At 51.7% G+C, this 25,752-nt stretch overlaps 1 protein-coding gene across 1 annotated transcript in view; it reads left to right on the forward strand.

Moving 5' to 3' along the window:
* The first annotated feature begins 7,439 nt into the window (after positions 1–7,439).
* CYTH3 (cytohesin 3) overlaps positions 7,440–25,752 on the forward strand; it is a 28,256-nt gene continuing 9,943 nt past the window's right edge. The window contains exons 1-4 of the mRNA XM_047779504.1: positions 7,440–7,582; positions 9,490–9,554; positions 9,913–9,979; positions 18,281–18,399. Coding sequence (XP_047635460.1) covers positions 9,517–9,554; positions 9,913–9,979; positions 18,281–18,399 — 224 coding nt within the window. The 5' untranslated portion in view covers positions 7,440–7,582; positions 9,490–9,516. The remainder of the gene's footprint in view (positions 7,583–9,489; positions 9,555–9,912; positions 9,980–18,280; positions 18,400–25,752) is intronic.

Below are 25,752 nucleotides of genomic sequence, written 5' to 3' on the forward strand. Positions count from 1 at the left end.
CTTAAGTACTTGGATTAAATTCAAACAAATCCTGAACCCCCAACACAGACCCCACACCTGCAAGCCCCCACGATTTTGCAGCCCTCCCTTTGTGGGAATCTAATGCCGTCTCAAAAAAGACGGCGGCCTGGGCTAAATGACACGATTGCACTCCTGATGCTTCGTCCGAAGCTCCACCAGCCCCCCCTTTATACTGAAATGGGGACTGTCTCGCCACCTTCTCACAATGTTTTTCCCTTGTGAAGACGTGTATATTTGTGCTGTGTTGCATCCTCACTAACAGACGAACTTGAGGTGACATTAAGAAAGAAATTAGTGTCCCCAGCCTCCCCCATCACTTTTCCTTTTTTTTTCCTTTCTTTTTTATTTATTTATTTATTTATTTTTGGTCTTTTGTCTTTTTTGTTGTTGTTGTTGTTGCTATTTCTTGGGCCGCTCCCACGGCATATGGAGGTTCCCAGGCCAGGGGTCGAATCGGAGCTGCAGCCACCGGCCTACGCCAGAGCCACAGCAACGCGGGATCCGAGCCGCCGTCTGCAACCTACACCACAGCTCACGGCAATGCCGGATCGTTAACCCACTGAGCAAGGGCAGGGACCGAACCCGCAACCTCATGGTTCCTAGTTGGATTCGTCAACCACTGCGCCACGACGGGAACTCTTTTTTATTTTTTAAGGCCGCACCCTCAGCATGCGGACATTCCCAGGCTGGGGGTCAGAGCGGCAGCCACCAGCCCGTGCCACAGCCGCATGGGATCCGAGCCACATCTGTGACCTACACCACAGCTCAGGCAACGCTGGATCCTTAACCCACTGCATGAGGCCGGGGCTCTAACCTGCAGCTTGATAGATGCTAGTCAGGTTTGTTAACCTCTGAGCCACGACGGGACTCCCTTCTCATCACTTGTCAGTGAATAAACGGGCCCCGAGGGGTGAGGCTGGAGCAAGGCCCTCATCTCTGAAGAACCAGGAAGACCATGATGGGGACTTGCAGCTGCAGTGAGTCACCGAATCTCACCAGCAATTTCCAGTGGATTTGCTTACTTGCTTATTTATTTATTTGTTTGTCTGTCTGTCTGTCTTTTTAGGGCCACACCCACGGCATATGGAGGTTCCCAGGCTAGGGGTCGAATTGGAGTTGTAGCCCCCGGCCTACACCACAGCCACGGCCACACCAGATCCAAGCCGAGTCTGCAGCCTACACCACAGCTCATGGCAATGCCAGATCCTTAACCCACTGAGCGAGGCTAGGGATCGAACCCGCAACCTCGTGGTTCCTAGTCTAATTCGTTTCCACTGGGCCGCGATGGGAGCTCCTGAATTTGCTTTTTTAAAAGAGCTTTTATTGTGGTTGGTAGGAAAATTTTCACTGTACAACCTTTTTCTGTGTTCACTGTGCGTGTGTGTAACAATATCCATGTATAACTTTTTCAGTTAAAAAAATAAAGCACGGGGTTCCCGTCATGGCTCAGTGGTTAACGAATCCGACTAGGAGCCATGAGGTTGCGGGTTCGATTCCTGGCCTTGCTTAGTGGGTTCAGGATCCGGCGTTGCCGTGAACTGTGGTGTAGGTCGCAGACACAGCTTGGATCCTGTGTTGCTGTGGCTGTGGTGTAGGCCGGCGGCTACAGCTCCAATTCGACCCCTAGCTTGGGACCCTCCATATGCCACGGGAGGGTCTCTAGAAATGGCAAAAAGCCAAAACAAACAAATAAATAAACAAAGCACTAGATTTCTTAGCAGAAAAAAATAAATCAACCGTAGACTTGTCTTTGATCTTACAACGTCAAATGTAAATGATGGGCACACCAAACCTTATTTTTGTCTTTATTAGGAGAAGACGAGTGAATTGTGGGAAATTAAAGACACCTCCTCTAAACTTGGCTTATCTTCCCTTTTTTACTGTGACACTTGCTTGTGTGAAAACCATCTGTGTGAGCAGATCACGTGCCTGCCAAGTTGTTTGGGATGCAGGGACCCACTCATAGAACGTCCCGGAATACCTGGCAGACCCGCTAAATGATGCACCGTACCCTCCGGGTGGTGCACCTGGGTCTGGCCCTGCACGGTGAGTTAAGCATTCGGAGTTGCTGCTGCTGCAGCGTGGGTTGCAAGTGTGGCACAGATCTAATTCCTGGCAGCCAAAAAAGGGGGATAAAAGAAAGGACTTACCTGGAAGGTTCAAGAGCTATACACCTGGTGCTCGCTGTGCTGGCCTTCGTCTCTCTGTGGCATCCGACGTTGTTGGTTTTCTTCCTCTCGGCTTGGGAGGCCGCCGCCTCCGCTGCTTCTCATGTGTTCTCTCACTGAGGCTCTCTTTGGTACACCTTCCCTGAGGCGTTAAGTGGCGGGGGGGGCTCTTGGTTCCAGCCTGGCTGATGAGTAGAAGCTGATCATACTGAGCCCAGGCCAGTGCCTGGTTGGACCAGGGACGATTGAGGAGAGACTTGACAGAATGAAGCCTTCTCATGCCATCCCCCCCCCCCGCCCCCGCCCCGCAGGAATAAGAAGATGCAGCCTCAGAGGCTGCTGGAAGCCGCTAGCGGCAGCTTTAGGATGCAGCTGACACTTTGGGCAACAAAATGGGAAGACCGGCTCCCTGGGGACGCTCTTGAGCTGCCGGGTTTGCCCAGTAGCACACTGTTGGACTCTGGATCTCCTTGGGTTCATCCTACTTGGAGCTGGAGCACCTTGGTTATGTATATTCGTGTATTTGATCAAAGTCAGACCGTTTTACCGTTACCTCTTCAAATTCTCTCTCTCTCTTCCAGGAAATCCTTGGACCTCTTTTGCCTCCGTTTCCTCGGTTATAAAGTTAGGGCAATAGTGGCTCTGCTCTCGGAGTTACTTGGCGGGCGTCGGGGGGTGCAGGGGTGTGTGATACGGTTTGCTAAAGCATGTATCCCAGTGTAGTTGCTCATGATAAATAAAATGTTAGGAGTTCCCATCATGGCTCAGCAGTAAAGAGCCCGACTAGTATCCACGAGGCTGCGAGTTCGATCCCTGGCCTCGCTCAGTGGGTCAAGGGTCAGGGGTTGCCGTGAGCTGTGGTGTAGGTCGCAGATGAGGCTTGGATCCTGCATTGCTGTGGCTGTGGTGTAGGCCGGCAGCTCTAGCTCCGATTTGACCCCTAGCCTGGGAACCTCCATGTGCCACGGTGCGGCCCTTAAAAGCAAATGAAATAAAGTAAAAATTTTAAAAATGTTAGTAAATGATAGTTCCTTCCTCATTAGTTGCTTGGCCAAGAGGAGTGCTTAGAAAAATTGCTGATGTGAGAATGGCAGTGTAGATCTGATGCTATAACCAGGAAATTAGAAATCTTGTATTAATTGTATGTAGTACCCAGGTCTTTGTCGAGCACATTTCATTTTTTCCTGTTGGCGGCCAAAAAAAAAAAAACAAAAACATGTTAAGAATGATCTGAAGAAAATTAGCATCTTCTTCAAAATTTCTCTTTTTGGAGTTCCCGTCGTGGCTCAGTGGTTAATGAATCCGACTAGGAACCATGAGGTTTCGGGTTCGATCCCTGGCCTTGCTCAGTGGGTTAAGGATCTGGCATTGCTATGAGCTGTGGTGTAGGTCGCAGACGCAGTTTGGATCTGGCACGGCTGTGGCTGTGGTGGAGGCTGGCAGCTGTAGCTCTGATTAGACCCATAGCCTGGGAACCTCCATATGTCGCAGGTGCGGCTCTAGCAAAAGGCAGAAAGACAACGACGACGACAAATGTCTCTTTCGCTTTGCCATGCATGTTGTTTTTTTCATGAGCATTAATTAATTCATGTCTTCCTGAAGGAACGTTTACCTGGTTGGCACCCTGACGTGGTACCTGCGTGCCCATGGGGACGTTACATGTTCCTCTTTTGTTGGGCATGACCATTGCCAGCAAGATGTTATTTTCCTGGTGAAACAACTTTTCAGCATCAGATGACCACTGAAAATAAGAAATCTCTTTGACTGACTTGGAAGGGATATGGCCACCTTTTTTCCTTCTTTTCATTTGACTTCTGGTTTTAGTTGCTAAATTAGTGTATTTTAGGAGTGGAAATATACTAGATGCCGTAATGTACTGAAAAAGATCTCTCTCTGCTTCATCTAAGTTCCCACACGTGTAAATTCCTAGAGTTCCGTAGCTAATTTGTGTAAGGATTTTTGAAATTTCATGATTAAGAGTTCTGCTCAGTTTTTAAAGTTTGTATTAAATATTGAAGGATTTTAAAATTAAATTTGTATCAGAGGAGTTCCTGTCATGGCTCAGCAGAAGCAAATCCACCTAGCGTCCTTGAGGATGCAGGTTCAATCCCTGGCCTCGCTCAGTGGGTTAAGGATCCAGTGTTGCTGTGAGCTGTGGTGGAGGTCGCAGAGGTGGCTTGAATCTGGCGTGGCTGTGGCTGTGGTGTAGGCTGGTGGCTCCAGTTCTGATTTGACGCTAGCCTGGGAACCTCCATATGCCTCAGGAGCAGTCCTAAAAAAATAAAAAAATTAATTTGTGTTAGATAAAAAGAGTAATGATACTTGTTAGGAAAAGCCCATTGACATGGCTTTTGAAGTATCCTGTGCTCCCTTCCTGATCCCATTCTCTTCCTTCAATCCTAAAAGTAAGTATTATTTCAAATTCCGTATTTATTATTCCAATTGTTTTTCTTTATTTTACCACAGGAAATCCTTTTCTACTCTAAAATTATAAACACATTGTCTTCTAAGAAAATTGTGTAGTGTTGCCTTTTGACTGTAAGCCTTTATTCTACTCGGAATTGATTAGAAATATGTGCACTGATAACTTGGATCCAGTTTCATTATTTCCATACGGATCACTGAGACGGTACATATCACACATGGAAGAGTCCGCCCTGACTCTGAGCTGCAGTGTCAGCTCTGCTGTAAATAGAGTTTCCGTGAGCCTGTGTATTTTTCTGGCTGCTGGCTCCTGGTTCACGGGTCAGTTTGCGGGCCCCTGCACCATCCCGTTATCTTAATAATTTGTTTGTAGAAGCTCTACATGTTCTCCTACTGTTTACCCAGATTCTTCATCTTTTGTTTCTTTAAACAGCTTAATGAAGTAAAAATTAGACACGCAATAGGGGATTATTAAAGTCAAAAGCTGTCTCTTTGAAAAGCTTAATGAAATAAGCCAATTCTAGCAGAAAGAAAAGAGACGGTAGACATAGGAGGGAATGGAAAATACTGCAGAGGTTGAGCATTCATACGAAGATATCAATTTAAAAAAATTAAATAATCTCCGTGCCAGGCACCCTTCACTCATTGCATTGATGCTCCCTAATGTCCTTCTGGAATTTATTTCTTCCCACCCCAACCTTCTCAGAAGAAACCACTCTCAAGAGTGTTGCTCAGAGATCCAGAGTAGTCAATGCCATCCTGAGAAAGAAATGGAGCTAGAGGCATCAGGCTCCCTGACTTCAGACTATACTAGAGAGCTACAGTCATCAAAACTGTGTGGTACTGGCAACAAAGACAGAAAAATAGATCAGTGGAAGAGGATAGAAAGCCCAGAATTAAACCCATGCACCTACCATCAACTCATCTATGACGAAGGAGACAAGAACATACAATGGAGGAAAGACAGCCCCTTCAATAAGTGGTGCTGGGAAAACTGGCAGCCGCATGGAAAAGAATGAAATTAGAACCCTTCCTAACACCATACATAAAAAATAAACTCAGAATGGATTAAAGACCTAAATAGAAGACCAGATACTATAAAACTCTTAGAGAAAAACATAGGCTGAACATTCTCTGACATAAACCACAGCAGCATCTTCTCAGATCCACCTCCTAGAATAATGACAATAAAAACAAAAATAAAGAAATGGACTTAATTAAACTTAAAAGTTTCTGCACAGCAGAGGAAACCCTAAATAAAATGAGACAAGAACCCACAGAATGGGAGAAAATATTTGCAAATGAAGCGACTGACAAGGGATGAATCTTCAAAGTTTATAAACACCTTCTGCACCTCTATACCAAAACACAAACAGTCCCATCAAAAAAATGGGCAGAAGATCCAAACAGACAATTCTCCAAAGAAGACATATGGATGGCCAAAAAAACCATGAAAGATGTTCAACATCACTCATTATTAGAGAGATGCAAGTCAAAACTCCTATGAGGTACCACTTTACACCAGCCAGAATGGCCATCATCAAAAAGTCTACAAACAATAAGTGCTGGAGAGGGTGTGGAGAAAAAGGAACCCTATTACACTGTTGGTGGGAGTGTAAATTGGTGTAAATATGGAAAACAGTATGGATACGCCTCAGAAAACTAAAAATAGAACTCCCATTTGATCTAGCAATCCCACTCCTGGGCATTCAGAGAAAACCATGACTCGCAAAGACACATGTACTCCGATGTTCATTTGCAGCACTATTCGCAATAGCCAAGACATGGAAACAACCTAAATGCCCATTGACAGAGGAGTGGATCCAGAAGATGTGGTACATATACACAATGGAATATTACTCAGCCATTAAAAGGAATGAAATAACGGCATTTGCAGCAGCATGGTTGGACCTAGAAATTATCATACTAAGTGAAGTTAGACAATGAGACACCAACATCAAATGCTCTCACTTACGTGTGGAATCTAAAAAAAGGACTCAATGAACTTCTTTGCAGAACAGATACTGACTCACAGACTTTGAAAAACTTAATGGTTTCCAAAGGAGACAGGGTAGGGGGTTGGGGGATGCACTGAGGGTTTGGGATGGAAATGCTATAAAATTTGGTTTTGATGATTGTTGTACAACAATAAATGTAATAAAATCCATTGAGTAATTAAAAAAAAAAGTATTTGCTGTTGCTTAGCCTGTGCGTTTATTTATGCTCTGCTGCACACATGTCACCTTCTGTGGACGGTTTCCTCTGAAGTATATGTCAACCTGCTTTTATTTTTAATTAAAAAATTTTTAAATTATTTTTTGTCTTTTTTCCTGTTGGGGCCGCACCTACAGCACATGGAGGTTCCCTGGCTAGGGGTCCAGTTGAGCTGTAGCCTCCAGGCTACACCACAGCCACGGCAACACGGTATCTGAGCCACTTCCGCAACCTTCACCGCAGCTCACAGCATCGCTGGATCCTTAACCCACCGAGTGAGGCCAGGGATTGAACCTGCATCCTCATGGGAGCTTGTCGGGTTTGTTAACCATTGAGTCACGATGGGAACTCCTAGCCTGCTTTTATCTTCTTTTCGTTTGGAGGTTCATCTGTGTTGGTAGGCTGAGTTCAGTCACTTTTTAATTGTGTGGAATTCCTTTTTATAATTGTACCACCAAAAATTACTCATTTTCTTGTTAGTGGAAACTTAGGTGGTTTTTCCGTTAAAATAGTGCCGCTCCGAGTATACACCTGGTCCATAAGTTAAGGGTTCCTGGAATAAATACCTCTGCCCAGAATCGCTGGTTCTTCACTCCGCGTCTTCAGCCTTGTTAGATGTTCTCTGGAGTAGCTTCTGTGTAATCGTTTAACTGGGTTTTTCTTCCCTTTTAGTGCCTGAAGACCTCTCATTAGAAGAGAGAGAAGAACTTTCAGACATTCGTCGAAGGAAAAAGGAACTTATTGATGACATCGAGGTAAAGAAAGCTTTTGGTTTTCACTCTTAAATAAAACCGTAAATCAAGTAGCTTTGTGAACATGTAAAAAAGCAGGTGTGGAGGGTATCTAGCTGGCTTGTGTCCACCCTGCATGGAGAGACAGAGCCCACGAGTCACCCAGGGCGGGGAGTTCCCGTCCCGGCTCGGTGGTAACGAACCCGACTAGTATCCATGAGGATGCGGGTTCGGTCCCTGGCCTTGCGCAGTGGGGTAAGGGTCCAGTGTGGCCGTGAGCTGTGGTGTGGGTCGCAGACGTGGCTCGGATCCTCCGTGGCTCTGGCCGTTCCGATTGGACCCCTGGCCTGGGAACTTGCATATGCCTTGGGTGCGGGCCCAAGATGCCAGGGAAGAAAAAAGGTCACCCAGGTCAGGAAGCCGGTGCCGCCTCGGGGATGGGAGCCAGGACATTGCGGAACCGGAGTGGGCGGTCGTGGCGTGTGACCCGGAGTCACAGAGGAATCTTCCCACGGAGGCACCCACACGAGTGCTGCTCTGGGAGATCACGTGATGAGGCTCTGTTTTGTTTGCCAGTGTCCCCAACACCTAAAACATTGCCTGTCCCGTTGGGGGCGCTCAGATGTCTTTTGCGTGGATGGATAAGCACCTCCCGAGTTCCAGCTCCGCGCCGGGTGCCCGCTGGCTGGTGGGAGTGAAGTAGACGTTGTGCTTCGGGCCTTCATGTGGTCAGAGGTCGGGGTGGAGAGGGGCCGGCGGAGGAGCCGCGCGGTAAAGCCACGGCCCCAGAGTCGGAGCCTCTGTAGTTGTTGCAGGAATGACTCCGATCGCGGCCCCTGGGGGGGCTGAGCATCGTGGGGCTGCGCCTCGAGAAGCTTCCGAACCATTGTCATACCCGGGTCGGTGTGGCCTCCGCGAGCACGTGCCGCAGAACCGGGCCATGCCCCGCTGTGAGCTCCTTCTCAGGGCGTGCCGTGTGAGGGTCCAGGTTCTTGGCACATGAGGAGAGGGTCTGAATCAGATTGTGTGTTTGGAAAATGAGTGGTGAAATTGGTCCTTCTCGGGTTACCCGTCATTCTTGGACAAATCAGGTCGCCTGGAATGGGCGCTTTGGGTGCGCGATAGGGACGTATTTGAAGGTTAACGTTGCTGTTGGCGCCTTAGTCCTAGCAGTGCCCGTGGAGCCCTGTGGCGCTCTAGCGACCACGCTTCTGAGTTGAGGGCGCTGAGGGTCAGGGAGGCGGAAGCTGCCCCAGCCCGCACGAAGTGGGGCCCCCGGGGAGGGATGGGGAGTCCGCCCTCCTCGTGTCCTTGGCCCGAGGGCCACAGGCAGGTTCTTGTCACCTCCTGGGCTCTGTCCACAGTGCCTCATCTCACGGAAGTGTTAGAAATCACCCCGGGGACTCCCCTGGCGGCTCAGCGGGTTAAGGAGCCGGCGTTGTCACTGCCATGGCACGGGTTCAGTCCCTGGCCCCGGAACTTCTACCCGCTGTGGGCCTGAGTCGCTCCTGAGCCGGGGGTGGGGACCCGATGCTGATGTCGGTGCTCAGGCCCCGCCCCCTCGTCCGCTCTGCCCAGGAGCTCGGGTGCTGAGGACGGCCCAGCCGGGGCCTGGGCGGGGTGGTGGTTAATCGGTTGCTCTCCTCTTTCTGTTTTTATCTTAACACCCGTGATGTTCTCCCCAGGGTGCCTTCTGACGGTACACGCAGACATTCTAGAACCTTCCCGTGGACCTCTGCCCTCGTTCTCATGGGAGGGGGACAGACAGGGATTTTGTTTTCCCCTGAGTCGGGGTGGCTCTGAAGAGGAGACTCTGTGTTTCCCGTACCTGGGATGTTGAGCTGGGACCTGAGGGGCTAAAGTGTCCCCAGGAGTGGCGTTGGGGGCGCAGAGACCTCCGCTGCCACCCGCACCCCTCTCTCTTCCGGCAGAGGCTGAAGTATGAAATCGCGGAGGTGATGACGGAGATAGACAACCTGACGTCCGTGGAGGAGAGGTCAGCGGCTGCAGCGCGCCCTCCGGGTCCCCCTCCCCGTGTCCCCCTCCGCCCTCCCCACCCCGCCCAGGGCTCCCCCTCCCGCCTCGGCCGCCCTCACGGTCTGGCCTTGGGGCTGAGGCGGCAGCGCAGATGGGACCTTTCTGCGTCGCGAGGAGCTGGGCCTTTTCTGAAGACATTCTCCGCCGGGACAGAGGACAGCCCCGCAGCCGTGCCAGCGCTGCCTCCCCCTGGGCGGGGGCGGGGGGACGCCTGTGTCCTCCCCTTCCCGAGAGGTCCCGTCGGGAGGGGCCGTGCACGGTGCCTGTGCTTCGTGCAAACGTCCGGTAACACCGTCTTCATCCCTTCCAACGCACAGCAAGACGACCCAGAGGAACAAGCAGATAGCCATGGGAAGGAAGAAGTTCAACATGGATCCCAAGAAGGTAAGAGGAGGTCTTCGTGCCCTGCCTGCAGCGGAGGGGGGGATGGGTGGGTGGATTCGGGCAGCGCTCCGTCCCCCTCTTGGACAAGGGTGGGCACCTCGCCTCAGAAGCGCACTGAGTCGATGGTAAAGTTTTGCCACTGAGGGGCCGCTGATGGGGGCGGGGGGCAGCAAAAGCCCTTGGAGCAGAGGACCTTCCTTTGGGACCGTCCCCGTGGGGAGGGGCTGGCCTCCCCGGAGCTCACTCAGGCCCTCGGTGCCCCCGGGCCGAACTCTGCTGCTGCTCAGGAGCCCCAGAGCCCAGGGGCCACGTGGCCCCCCCGGGGCAGAGGTGGTAGATTCTAATGTCTAAGGGGTTCAGAGGGTTGAGGGAGAGGGCTTCCTTGCTGCCCCCTCCCTTAAGGGGGAGACGTCTCGGAAAGCCTGGACCTCGATTGATGCCTGTGCCTTGCTCTAGCCTCAAGTGGGTTCATTAGGAAAACACCCCCAGACAAACCCCGCGGCATGTTTATCTGGAGACTGAGTTGAAGGACGTAGCAGAACCTGTAAAGCTTTGTGGACAGAACACGTGGCTCAGTTGTGGCACCGTTCCCGTTGGAGGCGCGCGGGCCTGAGCCAGCCACCGAGGATCCCGTCCAGGAGAGGACAGACGCGTCCGTGGGGCGGTCGCCTCGCCTCCTCGCCGTGGCTTCGGACTGCAGGGCTGGGCGGCTTCACTCCTCGCTGGTCTTTCGTCGGTGTTCACTTCTGACGTCTTCCTCGGCTTTTGCTGGCATTGAGCCTGCGTACTGATTACTTCATTATTTGTTCATTCAGTCAGTGTTTGCTGATGGCCGGAATCACACCGTGCGGGGTCTCCGATCCCTAACCTGAGACGTATAGGTGCAAGCACAGTTGCAAGTGTTAGGATTTTTTTGGATCGAAGTCTAGTTCATTTACAGTGTCGTGTTGGTGTCTGGAGGACAGCAGAGCAGTTCCGATCTGTATACATGTATATCTTTTTTTTTTTTTTTCAGATTCTTTTCTAAGTTATTACAGAATACTGAGTGTAGTTCCCAGTAGGTCTTTGTTGGTTATCTGTTGGAAATATGATTTAAAGATATCCATACCATTCTTCTTGAAACTGATACGTAAGTGCTCTGAGTGGTGTTGCCACTCCACCTCTGAAGTCCCCTGATCAGGGTCTTGCCTGTCTTCTTTCTCACACAGTGTGTGTCACATTCACACTAGCGAGGGCTAGCGCCTGGCGGGAGCGGTGCCCAGGAAGCATATGTGTGTGTATATATTATATATATATATATATATATATATATATATATATATATATATAATATATAAAATAGTTAATTTACACTGTTCTGTCAATTTCTTTTTCTTTTTTCTTTTTTTTTGTCTTTTTAGGGCTGTACCTGAAGCATATGGAAGTTCCCAGGCTAGGGGTCGAATTGGAGCTACAGCCACCAGCCTACACCCCAGCCAGAGCAACATGGGATCCTTGACCCACTGAGCGAGGCCAGGGATCGAACCCGTGTCCTCATGGATACTAGTTGGGTTTGTTAACCGCTGAGCCACGACAGGAACTCCTGTCAGTTTCTGCTGTACAGCACAGTGACCCAGTTACACACACACACACACACATACATATATATACACATTCTTTTCCTCATATGATCTTCCGTCAGGCTCCGCCGCAAATGATTGGCTATAGTTCCCTGTGCTGTGCAGCAGGACCTCCTTGCTGATCCGCTCCAGGTGCAGTAGTTTGCATCTACTAGCCCCCAGCTCCCAGTGCATCCCACTCCCTCCCTCTCAGCAACCGCAGGTCTGTTCTCTGTGTCCATGAGGTGGTTTCTTTGCTGTGGGTAGGTTCATTTGTGCCATATTTTAGAGTCACATGTAAGTGATGGCATTTGATATTTGTCTTTCTCTACACACTTCACTTAGTATGAGAATCTCTAGGGGAAGTGTTTTGACACACTTTAATCCCACAACAACCCCTGGAGGTGGGTCCCCTGTTCATCCCTGGGTCGCAGTTGGGGACAGTGAGGCAGGGAGCAGCCCAGGAGCTCGCCTGGACGTCCTGAGCAAGGACTCTGACTCTGAGATGCATGCGTGTCTGGAACTGCTGTGCCTGCCAGCCTCCGGCAGACTCTGGGGTGGGTCTGCCGGCGCCCCCGAGCCCAGCCCAGCCCTCCCTCTGGCCCTGTGGTGTCTGCCGACACCCTAAGGGCACTGGTGCTGGGGCCGCCATGCCCGGGCTGCAGTAAATTGCTCTGCAGGCTTTGTTTTGTGTTACTCTTCATCTAAAAGATTTTTTTTTTTTAATATTAGTGATTGGCTTCATTTGACAACTTATTTGTAATGATGATGTTTGATAAAAGCAGGTGGCACAGTGAGGCTGCATGTTTGCTTTTGCCGGGAAAAATTACCAGCATTCTCTGGTTTGGTAGACTTGGTGTTAGCACTCCTTAGAGTCGGCCTGGGCCGCCGTAACAAAATACCATATGCTAGGTGGCTTAGACCACAGGGATTAATTTTTCTCCCTGTCCTGGAGGCCGGATGTCTGAGATCAGGGTCGGGTTGCGGCGGGACCCTCTTCTTGGCTTGCAGATGGCTGCGCTCTTGCTGTGTCCGCACGCGGTGGGGAGGGATCCAGCTCTCCAGCATCTGTTCCTGTGAGGGTGCTGGTCCCGCCAGGCCAGAGCCCTGCCCGCATGACTCCTCGGTCCCTGAGCACCTCCTGGAGGCCCGCCTCCTGCCGTCGTCACATTGGGGGCTAGGCTGCAGCGTGCGGATTCTGAGGGCACAGGCATCCAGGCGATAACAGCACGGACACGGGCAGGCCTGTTTTCTCCCCGGCCACCCCTGCCCGTAAGCCTTGGGACATCGTGGCGCATAAGGCTCTTGTCTGTGAATTCGTTCTCTCATGGTGGGAAGGGGTTCAAGCCCCAGAACGATAGCGCATCGAGCAGGGAGCTTTGTGTTTGGGTAAGTGGATGCCCAGGAGTAGCGCTTGGGTTTGTGTATCAATCAGAGAGGTGGTTGCTTAGGTCAAGGGAGCTGAGAGCACTTGGCAGCCTCTCCCTTTTATTCCCAGTTACCTAGAAATGCCTTAAAAATACCATCTATGAGCCTGTAACAAGCAGGGGTCCACTCGGTGGCCTAGAAATGGAGGAACCCCTGAAAGACACAGGGTGAATGGTAAATCATTAGCCCAGAGCACAGGCTCCAGACGGGGGGCCATGTCTGGGTTCCCCCCCAGAGGCAAGACGTGGCCACAGGACGGCAGTGGGGGGACATCTAGACCTTTGACCCTTCGCTGAGCTTATGCCAAGCAGTGACGATGGGCCCCCAGTGTGGGAGCAGTGAGAAGGGGGACCTGGTGCATGAAGAGGGGCTGCCGTCACTGGAGAAGCAGCAGCAGCCCCCGCTGCCGGCTGTGTAGCCCGCTCCTCGCCAAAGCCTGGGGGCAGCTGCAGTGAGAACCAGAGCAGAATGCATTCCGGCTCCCAGAGCATCTGAGGTGCAAAGGTGAGTACCTGCCAGGAGCCAGCTCAGGAGGGGGAAACTGACTCCAGGAAAGAGCCGCAGAGCCACAAACGGCTGAACTGACTCTGGAGGAAGCACACCTAGTGGAAACAATAGAAGGAAGCATTGGAAGTAGGATATTTATGGAGTCCCCCTGTGGTATAGTGAGTTAGGGATCTGACGCTGCCGCAGTGTAGATCACAGCTCCAGCTCGGATTCGATCCCTGGCCTGGGACCCTCCATATGCCACAGGTGCGGCTGAAAAAGAAAAAAAAAGTAGGGAGTTCCCGTTGTGGCTCATCGGTAGCGAACCCAGCTAGTATCCATGAAGGTGTAGGTTGGGTCCCTGGCCTTGCTCAGTGGGTTAAAGGATCCTGCATTGGCCGTGAGCTGTGGTGTAGGTCGCAGGTGTGGCTCGGATCTGGCGTTGCTGTGGCTTTGGTGTAGGCCTGCAGCTACAGTTCCCATTTGACCCCTGGCCTGGGAACTTCCATATGCTGTGGGTGCAGCCCTAAAGAGACCCCCCATCCCCAAAAAAGTAGAATATTTATATACATATGTTTAATTTTTAATTTAATTTTATTTTGTATTGGAGTACAGTTTTTTTGTTAGGGAGTTTCTGGGTCTTTTTAGGGCCGCACCCATGGCATATGGAGGTTCCCAAGCTGGGGCTCAAATCAGAGCTGAAGCTGTCAGCCTGTGCCACAGCCATATCATTGTGGGATCTGCGCTGCATCTACAACCTACACCACAACCTACACCACAGCTCATGGCAGCGCTGGATCTTTAAGCCACTGAGCAAGGCCAGGGATCGAACCTGCTTCCTCGTGGGCGCTAGTCAGATTTGGACGGGAACTCCTTTTTGTCTTTTGTCTTTTTTTTTTTTCAGATTCTTTTCCCATTTAGTTATTACAGAATATTGAGTAGATTGCCCTGTGCTAACAGCAAGTCCTTGGTGATTGTTTTACATATGGTAGTGTGGTTATGTTAATCCCAAATTCCTAATTTAGCCTCCCCAACATTTATATTTCATATAAATCTCATCAAAGAGAGGATAAGATGTTGCTTACCCATGATGCAGAAACAGGGAGTTGCCGGAAAGATTCTTGAAAGTAAAAACCGAGTCATATAAAAACTTAAGGGGTGGCTTGGAACCCACGGAGGACCTGGCTGCAGACAGATTCAGGTGCTAGAAGGTAGGCGTGGGGGGTTCTTGCCGTGGTTTGTGCAGAACTTCAAGAGGACGTGGCACCAGACCCAGCAGCTCAAATGTCACCTAATACAAGTCCCCAGAGGAGAGTGGAGTGGAGTGGAGTGGAGGAAGCATGTCGCAGAAATGTTGGAATATTTTAGAACCAGATTGATAGCAGATCCTCAGATTCAGAGGGCTCGCCAGATGCCAGGCAGGGTACATTCTTAAAAGCCCCACAGGCATGGATATATTGAGTCAAAATATCAGGAACTTTGTGGGTAAGAGAAATTATGAAAGTTCCGGGAGAGAAAGGCCAGATTCTCGAAGGAAAAAACCCAAAATCGCAGCAAGCTGATGATGAGCAGTGCCACATCCAGGACAGCAGACAAAAGAAAAAGCAAAAAAGGACAGTCGGAAAGGGGTGTTTCCCAGACCTGGAGGAGCAGGGATTGAGGTCCCCTGCATCGTCCTTGCCGTCTGACCCGACGTGAACCCAAGGGCAAGAGGCAGGATGCAAAGAAGGAAGCTGTGCAAAGAGACCTGTAGAACTTAGAGTTGAGTCTCGGTGATTATTGAAAGAAAGCTTTTAAAATTCAAGTGGCAGAACCTCTCAGTATGTAAGTAGCGGCAAGGCAAGGACGGAAAGTAAAAGTTGGCGTAGGTTTTCTAGGTGTTGGTACATGAATGGAAGTTTACATGTTTGTTAAAACTGGAGCTCCCTAGTGGCACAGTGGGTTAAGGATCCGGCTGTGTCACGTCTGTGGCTCCAATCACTGCTGTGGCTTGGGGTTCAATCCCCAGCCCAGGAATTCCCACATCCTGCAGGCACAGCCTCCCCCAAATTTGTTCAAATTAAGACTCACCACTGAAAATAGCCATGAATAGGATTTGTGAATTATTAGCGTATGCATTTTCTAGGGCTGCCTAACAGATTACCACAAACGTGGTGGCTTCGATCAGCAGAAATTGGCTCTCTTTCAGTTCAGGAGCCCAGAAGCCCCATGTGCAGGTGGGGGCGCGGCCTGTTCCTTCCACGCAGCCTCCCCCTGCGAGCATCCTTGGCCTGGGGCTGCATCCCTCTGGTCCCTGCCTCCCTGATACCTGGAGTGTGACGCCGCCTCTTCTGTCTCCGACACGGACCGTGTCTGCAGCCCTGCCTCTGTGTCTGTCCTCTCGCCCTGCTCCTGCGTCTCGCTTCGCCTCTCTGGCGCTGCCAGTCCTTTCTCCTTCCATCTGCCCCCTCTGCCTCTGGCCATTTGGCTCTGTTTTCTCTTCCAGTCCCTGACCTGGGCTCCCCGGTGGCTCCCTGTGTGCCAGGACCAGGGCCTCAGGCTCTTGCAAAGGAAACTGGAGTTTCCCAGGGGGCCTCCTTTCCCTTCCTTGTGTGACATTGAAGCATAGAAAGGACTCCCTGTTCCAAGCTCGTTTTCTTTTCTCTGATCCCGAGAGGCCATCAGCCCTCTCAGCGGAGATTCCGAGGCTTTGGGGAGCGTTGCTGGAGAGAGAGAGTGCGAGCATGAGCGCAAGGGAGCAAGCGAGCAGAGCCAGAAGGACGCAAGACCCCCTGTAGCCATGGCCTTGCTGTGGCGCACAGCACAGCAGCATCCGCCTGGCGCAGGCTTCAGGAGCCGGGCTCCCACCCTCGCCTGTACCCCAGCCAAGGGGTCACGACAGTCCAGGCCAGCACCGGTGCCCCAGTGCGAGCCTGCATCCCCCAGGGAGCCTCTGCTGCTGCGGTCCCTTTGTCCCAGGACCTGGGGGTCCTCGGACGTCCCCTCTTTCCCCTTGCAGTGTTGGGGGCTGCCAGGGTGTGGGTCCTCAGGACGAGGACTCCAGCGAGGCAGCCGGGGGCAGCTTTGACTCTGACCTCTTGGCAGGGCTTTGGGGTCAGACTGTGACCTCTGCCCCGACCGCTGAGTGGCCCCAGCCCTGCCGCTCCCCCCGGCCTCCCCCCATCCCTCACTCTGGGCACCTGGGCCTTGCACCCTGTGAATAAACAGCATCAGCACCACCGCTTGTGCCCGGGGCTTGTTTTCCGGGAACTTGGCCGAGCACAGGTGCACACCTATGATCAGGACGCTCGGGTCCAGCACGTGCACAGCTTCACATGTGGAAGCGGAGGCCAGGTGTCTGGACCCACTTAAGCTCCCACCAGACATGTAGGGCAGTTAATTTAGAATTGTCAGACTAGAATTGTCAGACTTACTGTTGTTTTGGTAAACGCATTTTAAACGTACAGCTTGATGAATTTTTCCAAGTTCAGAAACTCATGGAACCTCAACCCAGAACAAGCTGCAGCTGCGGAGCGTGACCGGCCCCTCCGAGGGGGCGACTCCTGGGAGATCCGGTCCTCATAGACTAGCGGAGCCTTTTTAAGTTTACATAGGTGGCATTAAACTACGCTGAGTCCTTGGACTCCTTGTCATGTCTGTGGGTCTGTCCGTGTGGTTCGCTGCATCTTGGTTGGCAGACGTCTGTCGTGTGAATATGCTAGAATGTGTTGTCAGCTCCCTTGCTGACTGTTGGGTTGTTTCCAGTTTTAGAACGTCTGAAATAAGGCTGCTGTGGATGTGCATGTGTCCAAAGAATGAATAGACTCTTTGGATGGCTCTCGGGGCATGAGGGAGCCCTGGTCTTGGCCCCTTAGGGCTTTAGCTGGAAGCTCCTCCGTGCATCTGTAGCAACAGCCTCTGGGCGTACAGAGGGCAGAATTCCCTATTCCCACATAAGCTTTGCCAGCCTTTACTTTGAAGCAACTCAGAAGCTCTGTCAATGGTAAATTTTTGCTCTTCCTCTGAGACTGAGCACAGCTGGTGTGGGCTAGGGAGCCCCCCCTGCAGCTGTTTGTTGGCTGTCGGCTTCCTCTCTGTGGGTCCCTCAAGTGGGCGGGGTTGGGTCCGCCTTGAGCTCAGGGGTACAGTGACCAGTTCCCATGTTCACCCACAGGTAGCAGCACATCGGTAAGGGTAGTTTACACAGCGGGCCGTCTGCTCACGGCAGAGGTGGCCTCCCGGCACGTGGCAGGACTGAGGTCACGTGTTATCCTCGGCCTCTTCCTTGCAGGCTGGCTGCCAGGGCTCCTGCCGTCACATCTGCGTTCAGGATCAGAAGGAGGGAAGGAGCTGTGCTGCTCACGGGTCCTCCTCGGTCGTCCTCTCCGTCTGTCTGACCCGATCTGTTCACAGGGTCGTTTCTAGCTGTGCGGGAGGTGGGGAAAGTGGCTGACCGGTGAAGGATGCCAGGAGAGGAGGGCTTGGCCAACCACGCGTGGCCCGTTCCTCTCAGACACGGGGGAGCTCCTGTGCGGAGCTGCGCACGTTTGGTGTCCTCGTTCCCCTGCCTTTGTGACCTCTGCTGATGCTGGAGATGGTTTGGTCGGTAGCCTGCTTGTCGGGTACCCTGGTCACTTGCCGGGAGGAGTGGCAGCGCCTCCCTTTGATGGCGCTGTGCGCGGCCCTCCTGCGGTTCGTGGTCTTTGCTGAGTCCCAGCCACTGAGGCCGTGACGCTGTAGGTGGCTTTGTCTTTGAAATAGAGGCTGGTGACCCTCCTAACCAGGGCCTCCTCCTCGCCCTCCTCCTCAGGGAATTCAGTTTCTAATCGAGAACGACCTGCTGCAGAGCTCCCCCGAGGACGTGGCCCAGTTCCTGTATAAAGGCGAAGGCCTGAATAAGACGGTGATCGGGGACTACCTGGGCGAAAGGTGAGTTCAAGGGCAGTGAGCCGCCTGGCAGGCAGGCCAGCCCGCCCCACGTCGGGGGCTGGCATGTGGGCTCTGGGGGCAGAGGGCGGGGTGTGCTGGGGCCCCGGGGGAGCAGGCCGCCTGTGCTCCTCTGGAACCCTCTGCTCACCCAGGGAATCGTGAGAAAACCGAAAATGCCCCCCTGCCTCTGGCTCCTTGCCTCAGAAAGCATCTTACCCTTCTGTGGATGTTTGCCCAGAAATGCCTGGCTCTGTCCCTGTTAGTGGGGGTATGAGGCAAGGGGAAAAGTTACTGATTTTTTTTAATTTTAAATTTAAGTTTTTAATTGAAGTACAGTTGATTTACAGTGTTTCAGATGTACAGATGTTTCAGTTATACAGACACACACATCTACTTTTAGATTCTTCTCCCTTCAGGGTTCTTACAAAGCAAGGTATTGGTTTTTTAAACAGGGTGCGGCCAGTCAGATTTACTTTCTCAAGTGTCTCCAGTTAAAAGTCCATTTATGCCGCTTTGCAGAGCGCCAGGCAGGGGTCCTCAGTCGCCACACGCCCCGAGTGCCGCTCGGGGAACAGACAGCGGTGTCGCTAACACAAGCCCCGCAGTTGCCAACCAGGGTGGTTTCTGTTTCATTAAAAATACTTGGAGTTCTTCCAGGCCAGGGGTCAAATTGGAGCTGCAGCTGCCGTCCTCTGCCACAGGCACAGCAGTGCAGGATCTGCGCCGGATCCTGAACCGACTAAGCAAGGCCAGGGATCCACCCATCTCCTTTGGATTCCAGTCGGGTTAGTGACCGCTGAGCCACAACAGGACCTCCAAAGAGGAATTCTGGAAGGGAAAGTGTATAGTTGCATGTTCTATCCTTTTTCACCCAGGATAAAGCTGTTTTTTTCAGAGGTTACTAATTGACAGAACTTGTCACCTGTTATATCCAAGATATACTTTGACGTTTCTACGTCTGGTTCATCATCTTCATAATTTTCACGTGTCCATAAACTCATAGCTTCATCGTCATAGTGGTCAGGAGAAGATAAACCACCTATTCTAACCGCTCCATTTTTACTAAGTGGTAATCTGAAGCATTAAAACATGAAAGTATTAGATACAAAGACAAAAGTCCAGGTTTTTTAAGTTCAAAATTTTTAATTATATTTTATGTTACATTATAGATGTATAAATTATAATTTAAAAACATGAAAATATGGTAGTCCTTGATATATACAGAATTTATTAATTTAACCAATTAAAAAAAAATACTTAGTGTTCCCATTGTGGCTTAGCAGAAACAAGCCCAGCTAGTATCCATGGAGATGCAGGTTCGATCCCTGCCCTCGCTCAGTGGGTTAAGGGTCTGGTGTTGCCGTGAGCTGTGGGGTAGGTCACAGACGTGGCTTGGCTCCTGTGTTGCTGCGGCTACAGCGCAGGCCAGCAGCTGTAGCTCCAGTTCAGCCCCTAGCCTGGGAACTTCCATATGCCATGGATGCAGCCCTAAAAAAGCAAAAAAACAAAACCAAACAGCAACAAAAACCTTGATCAAAAATGAAAAACAGCACACTTCCCAGTGCCTTCTGTGAAGTCAGTGCTACCTGATACCCAAAACCAAACAGAGACATCACAGTACTAAAAGATAGCCACAGACCAATATCTCCTAGGACTACAGAAGCAAAACTCCTTAACTTAATACTGGCAGATCACATCCAGCAACACAGAGCAGGGATTATTCACCAGTATATTGACCCTTGATCAACACAGGTTTGAACTATACACGGGTTCTCCTCAGTGGTAAGTACTACGTATTTCCCGGTCCGTAGTTGGTTAAATGTGCAGACGCAGAACCGTGGAGATGGAGGAGCCCCTAGAGGGCTGTGTAAGATACACACAGACTTTCAGCGGTGAAGGGTCAGTGCCCCAACCCCCTCCCCCCCACATGGGTCAAGGGTCAGCTGTATTTGCATTATTGGAATGCACAGTTCGTTCAACCTACACAAATCAGTTAAAGTGATGACGCTGTATCCGCAGACTAAAGAGCAAAACCAACACGGTCATCCCCATAGATTGAGGAAGGTCCTATGACAAAATTCACTGCTTCACGGTAACAACGCTTAAACCAGGAAAAGAAGGGCACGTGGTCAGCATGATGGGGGGGGAGGGCTCCTGTGAAAAGCCCGCAGCTTGATGCTTTCCCTTTGAGATGAAGGCTGTGACAGGGATGACTCCTCTTGCCGCTTTCTGTTCAGTTCTGGCCAACACAGTTGGGCAAGAAAATGAAATTAAAGACATCTAGTTTGGAAAGGAAGAAATAAAACTGTCTCAGAGTTCCCGTTGTGGCTCAGCGGTAACAAACCCGACTAGGATCCTTGAGGACGCAGGTTCGATCCCTGGCCTCGCTCAGTGGGTCGAGGATCTGGCGTTGCTGTGAGCCACGGCGTAGGTCACAGTCATGGCTCCGGTCCCAAGCTGGTGTGGCTGTGGTGTAGGCTGGTGGCTGCAGCTCCAGTTAGACCCCGAGCCGGGAACTTCCACATGCCACGAGTGTCGTCCTAAAAATCGAAGGAAGGAAGAAAGGAAGGAAGGAAGGAAAGAAAGGATGGAGAGAGGAAGGAAAGAGAAAGAAAAGGACTCTCTCTTTTTGCAGATCACATAATCTGGTGTATAGAAAATCCTGCAAAATCACTACGAAACTGGTAGAACTGATAATTTCAGTAAGATGGCAGAATTCAAGATCAATATGCAAATTCACTCATGTCTATACAGTCAGCAATGAAAAAGCTAAAAAGGAAAAGCCCCATTTACAGTAGCATTAACAAGGATACAAATACCAGAGTCACTGATGGCTGCTCAGTGGCTTAAGGGTCTGACGTTGTCATGACTGTAGCTCCAGTTTAATCCCTGGCCCAGGAACTTCACATACCCAAGGTGCGGCAAAAAAAAAAAAAAAAAAAAAAAAGGCAAAAGAATACTTAGGAATAAATTTTAACAACAAACTATTTTACTTTGAAAACCATAACATACTGTTTAAAAAAAAATAAAAAGACCCAAATAAATGGAAAGACAGCCCATGTTCATGGATTGGAAGATTTAATATTGCAGAAATGACAGTACCCTCCACAGTGATAAACGGGTTTAACATACTCCCTACCAAAATCTGAGCTAACTTCTTTGTAGACGTTGACAAGCCCCTCCTACAATTCACACAGAAATTTAAGGGAGCCGGAATGGCCACAACAGTCTTGGAAAAAGAAGAACAGCCTCAGAGAACTTATACTTCTTAGTTTAAAGACAGGCTCAAGCTACACTGATTAAGACAGTGTGACGTTGGCACGAGAACAGATGTACAGGTGGTGGGATAGAGCTGAGAACTGAGAAAAAAACACTCAGTGTCTACCATCAAATGAGGTGCCAAGACAGTACAGTGTGGGAAGAATTACCTTTGCAGCACATGGTGCTGGGACCCCTGGATGGCCACGTGCAGAGGTGCGAAAAGCAAAATGGACCAAAGCCCTAAATGTGAGCGCCACAAGCATAACATGCTTAGAAAACGACAAAGGGTGTCATTAAGGAAGTGAGAAGACAGCCCACGGAATAGGAGAAGATGTTTCCAGGTCATATGTAAGTCTGATAAGGACTCGTTTGTAGAACATGAAAAGAATTTCTACAGCCCGGTCGCAAAAAAGACAGATAATTAGGAAGTGGGCAAAGGACCTGAATAGACATCTCTCCAAAGAGGGTTTTCATACATCGGCGTATGGTGAGGCCGAAATACACACGCGTAGGATGCTAAGCACCACTAGGCATCAGGAAACGGCACATCAAAACCATAGCCAGGAGTTCCCGTCGTGGCTCCGTGGTTAATGAATCTGACTAGGAACCATGAGGTTTCGGGCTTGATCCCTGGCCTTGCTTAGTGGGTTAAGGATCCAGTGTTGCTGTGAACTGTGGTGTAGGTCGCAGACACGGCTCGGATCCCACGTTGCTGTGGCTCTGGCTCTGGCATGGGCTGGTGGCTACAGCTCCGATGAGACCCCTAGCCTGGGAACTCCATATGCCTTGGGAGCGGCCCAAGAAATGGCAAAAAAAAAAAAGACAAACAACAACAAAACCCCACAAAACCACAGCGAGATACCACTTGCCATCCACTGGGATGGCTGGAATTAAAGAAGGCGAGTCACGCTGGGGGATGTGGAGAAGTTGGAGCCCTCATACACTGCGCTGTCACAAAGGGTGCGGCCGCTTTGGCACAGAGTTGGCAGGTCTTCAAGGTAGCAGCCATACCATGTGACCCAGTAATTGTCCTCCTAGGTGTACACTCAAAGGGGAAGAGGAACTCGGAACATTACACACAAAAACTTAGGCGCCAATGTTCACAGCCACGTTACAGCCCCGTGGAAGCAACTCAAATGCCCGGCAACCAGTGAACAATAAAGTGGGGTCCGTCTGTTCAGTGGAAAATTATTTGGCCTTAAGAAGTGAAGTATTGGCGTTCTTGTCGTGGTGCAGTGGTTAACGAATCTGACTAGGGACCATGAGGTTGCGAGTTTGATCCCTGGCCTTGCTCAGTGGGTTAAGGATCCGGCGTTGCCATGAGCTGTGGTGTAGGTTGCAGACACGGCTTAGATCCCACGTTGCTGTGGCTCTGGCATAGGCCGGTGGCTGCAGCTCCAATTCGACCCCTAGCCTGGGAGCCTCCATATGCTGCGGGTGCGGCCCTAAAAGGACAAAAAAAAAAAAAAGAAAAAAAGAAAAAGTGAAGTATTGATACGTGCTACAACACGAATTTCAAACATTAAAAACATTATTTGAGAGTCCCCATGGTGGTTCAGCGGGTTAAGAACCCAGCGCAGTCTCTGAGAGAACGCTGGTTCGATCCCTGGCCTCACCCAGTGGGTTAAGGATCCGGCATTGCCGTGGCTGTGGTGTAGGCTGGCAGCTGCAGCTCCTATTTGGCCCCTAGCCCAGGAACGTCCTTATGCTGTAGGCGCAACTGTAAGAATAGGAAACAAAAAACCACGATGATGGCAAAAGAGGCCACAACAGGCCACAGGTTGTACTGTCCCATTTTCTGTGACATGCTCAGAACAGGTGCATTTCCAGAGCCAGAGAAAGCAGAGCGGTGGCCTGGCGCTGGGGAGCGCGGGGATTGGGAGACGCTGCCTGCGTGAGGGGAGCTCTTTTGGGGTCCCGAATCTGTTCCAGAGTTGCTCGCCATGATGGCCGCACAGGTGGGGGCCTGCTAAATATACAAAACCCGTGGAATTGTGTGCTTGAAACAGGTGAATGCTCTAGAATGCGAGTTGTGTTTCAACAAAGCTTATTTAAAAAAAAAAAAAAGAACGGAAGGGTCCCCCAGGTGTTCCAACACCAAGGCGTAACAGGACAGCGTGCCAGGAGGGTCTGCGTGATTGGCTGTCGCCCTCTGGCGGGGGTGGGACCGTGGAGATTGTTGACACCACAGCATCCGTACCCCGTGCAGACCGAGTCCAAAAACAGGACGTCCTGACCCCGTGCCAGGCGCTGTTGGAGGCACTTGGGCGGTGTTGGCGCCTCTGCTTGTGGAACTGTTCTGGAGCAATACAGACAGTGAGCCACCAGCAGATTAAGTAAGAAAACCCTGTCATTTGTCAGAAGGGGATCGGGGCAAAGGGACGGTGGCGGGGGCGTTGGCGGAGCTGGGGAGCGGGTTTGCAGCAGTTGTGACGGGCTGGTCATTTGTGTGAGGCTGCGAGGGCAGGCGGGGGAGCGGTGTCCGGGGCGAGGAGGGCTCTCGGGGGAGGGAGGACGTGGACTGATGGCTCCTGGAGCACATGGTCCACGGCGCAGGGTGAACAGAGCAGCACGGTGGTCTGGGGGCCGGAGAGGGTGGCTCCGGCCAGGCTGGTGGCCGCCAGGAGGCGAACGGCGCTCAGACTCTGGGTCTGGGGTCTAGGTGAGCCGAGGGAAGTTCTGGCAGGTTGGGGGCGGTGGTGAGAGGCTCAAGGCCTTGGAATCACCTGGAAGGTAGATCTGCAGGCAGCAGAGACAGGAAGCTGGGGGGGCAGCGGGTCCGAGGGGCAGCCAGCAAGGCTGGTGGGCTTGCGAGGCCTAGTGGCCGTGCAGGTGGAGCACTCGGGGTGAGGTGTGGCTGCAGACGGAGCCCTGGCTGGGCAGATGGGCGGCGAGGACCTGGAGGGGGGAGGGCTGGGGCGGGGGGTTCACAGCAGCGGGACCAGAGCAGCCTGTGAGCCCCGAGCCACTCCTTTCCGGGTGGGGCGTGAAGGACGACCTCCATGCACCCCAGGGCCTCGGAGCCCTCCCAGCCCAGCTCCCTGCGATGGGACCAGCCGCCTGGGGACTGCGGTGCTTTGCCCTCAGCGCCAACTTCAGAACAGCCCACTGCGCTGGGTCACTGGGCTGCCCTTGCCACGCATATCTGTAACCTGGTCCACCAGGCCACCGCCACCCCCACCCCCAGTGTGCCCTCTGCCACCTCGCTCCGTCTTTTCAGCAGGACATGAGCTGATGGGCACTGTGTGGGACAAACCAGGGCCCAAGGCACCGCAGCGTCATTCCAGTGGGCTGTGTGCTCGCTGTTCCCCGGGAGGGACTTCTGCACGGACAGGGCTGGAGCCCTCCGACAGCGGCCTGACGCCTGCCTCCAGCTCAACCCAAGGGTGGGGGTGCAGGGGGAGGCGAAGTTGGAGCACCCACTTGGTGCAGGGGCGTCTTGCCACCTCCAGTTCTGTCATCAGCCCTCGGGGTGGGTGGCCTCCCTGATGTCTGCTCCTGCGGAGGTAAGCACGCTGGTCTTCAGGTGAGGCCTGCTCTGCCCTCCAGGTCAGTCCCCAGGGCCTGTGGGAGCAGCTTGGAGTTAAAATTCCAGTGAGTTGAGTTGTCGCTGATGTGTCATTTCAGTTTTGTTGTCACAAAATTTGACCCTTTTTACTGAATCCTCACACTCAGTTTAGTTTTTAAAAGTTCGTTGTTGAAGTTCCCATTGTGGCTCAGTGGTTAACAGATCCAACCGGGAACCATGAGGTTATGGGTTCGATCCCTGGCCTTGCCCAGTGGGTTGGGGATCCAGTGATGCCGTGAGCTGTGGTGTAGATCACAGATGTGGCTCGGATCCCGCGTTGCTGTGGCTGGGGTGTAGACTGCAGCTGTAGCTCTGATTTAACCCCTGGCCCGGGAACCTCCATAGGCCGCAGGTGTGGCCCTAGAAAAAGACCAAAAGACAAAAAAAAAAAAAAAAGCTAGTTGTTAGTATAAGGCATCACTTCTCTTCCAGACGTTCCTCTCTGAGCCCCACACTCGCTGGCTTCCCGACCTGGGCGAGCTGCTTCCCCTTCTGAGCTTCCTGATCCACCTGCGAGGTGGGGA

Source organism: Phacochoerus africanus, chromosome 5, assembly GCF_016906955.1.
Source record: "Phacochoerus africanus isolate WHEZ1 chromosome 5, ROS_Pafr_v1, whole genome shotgun sequence".
Lineage (NCBI taxonomy): Eukaryota > Metazoa > Chordata > Mammalia > Artiodactyla > Suidae > Phacochoerus > Phacochoerus africanus.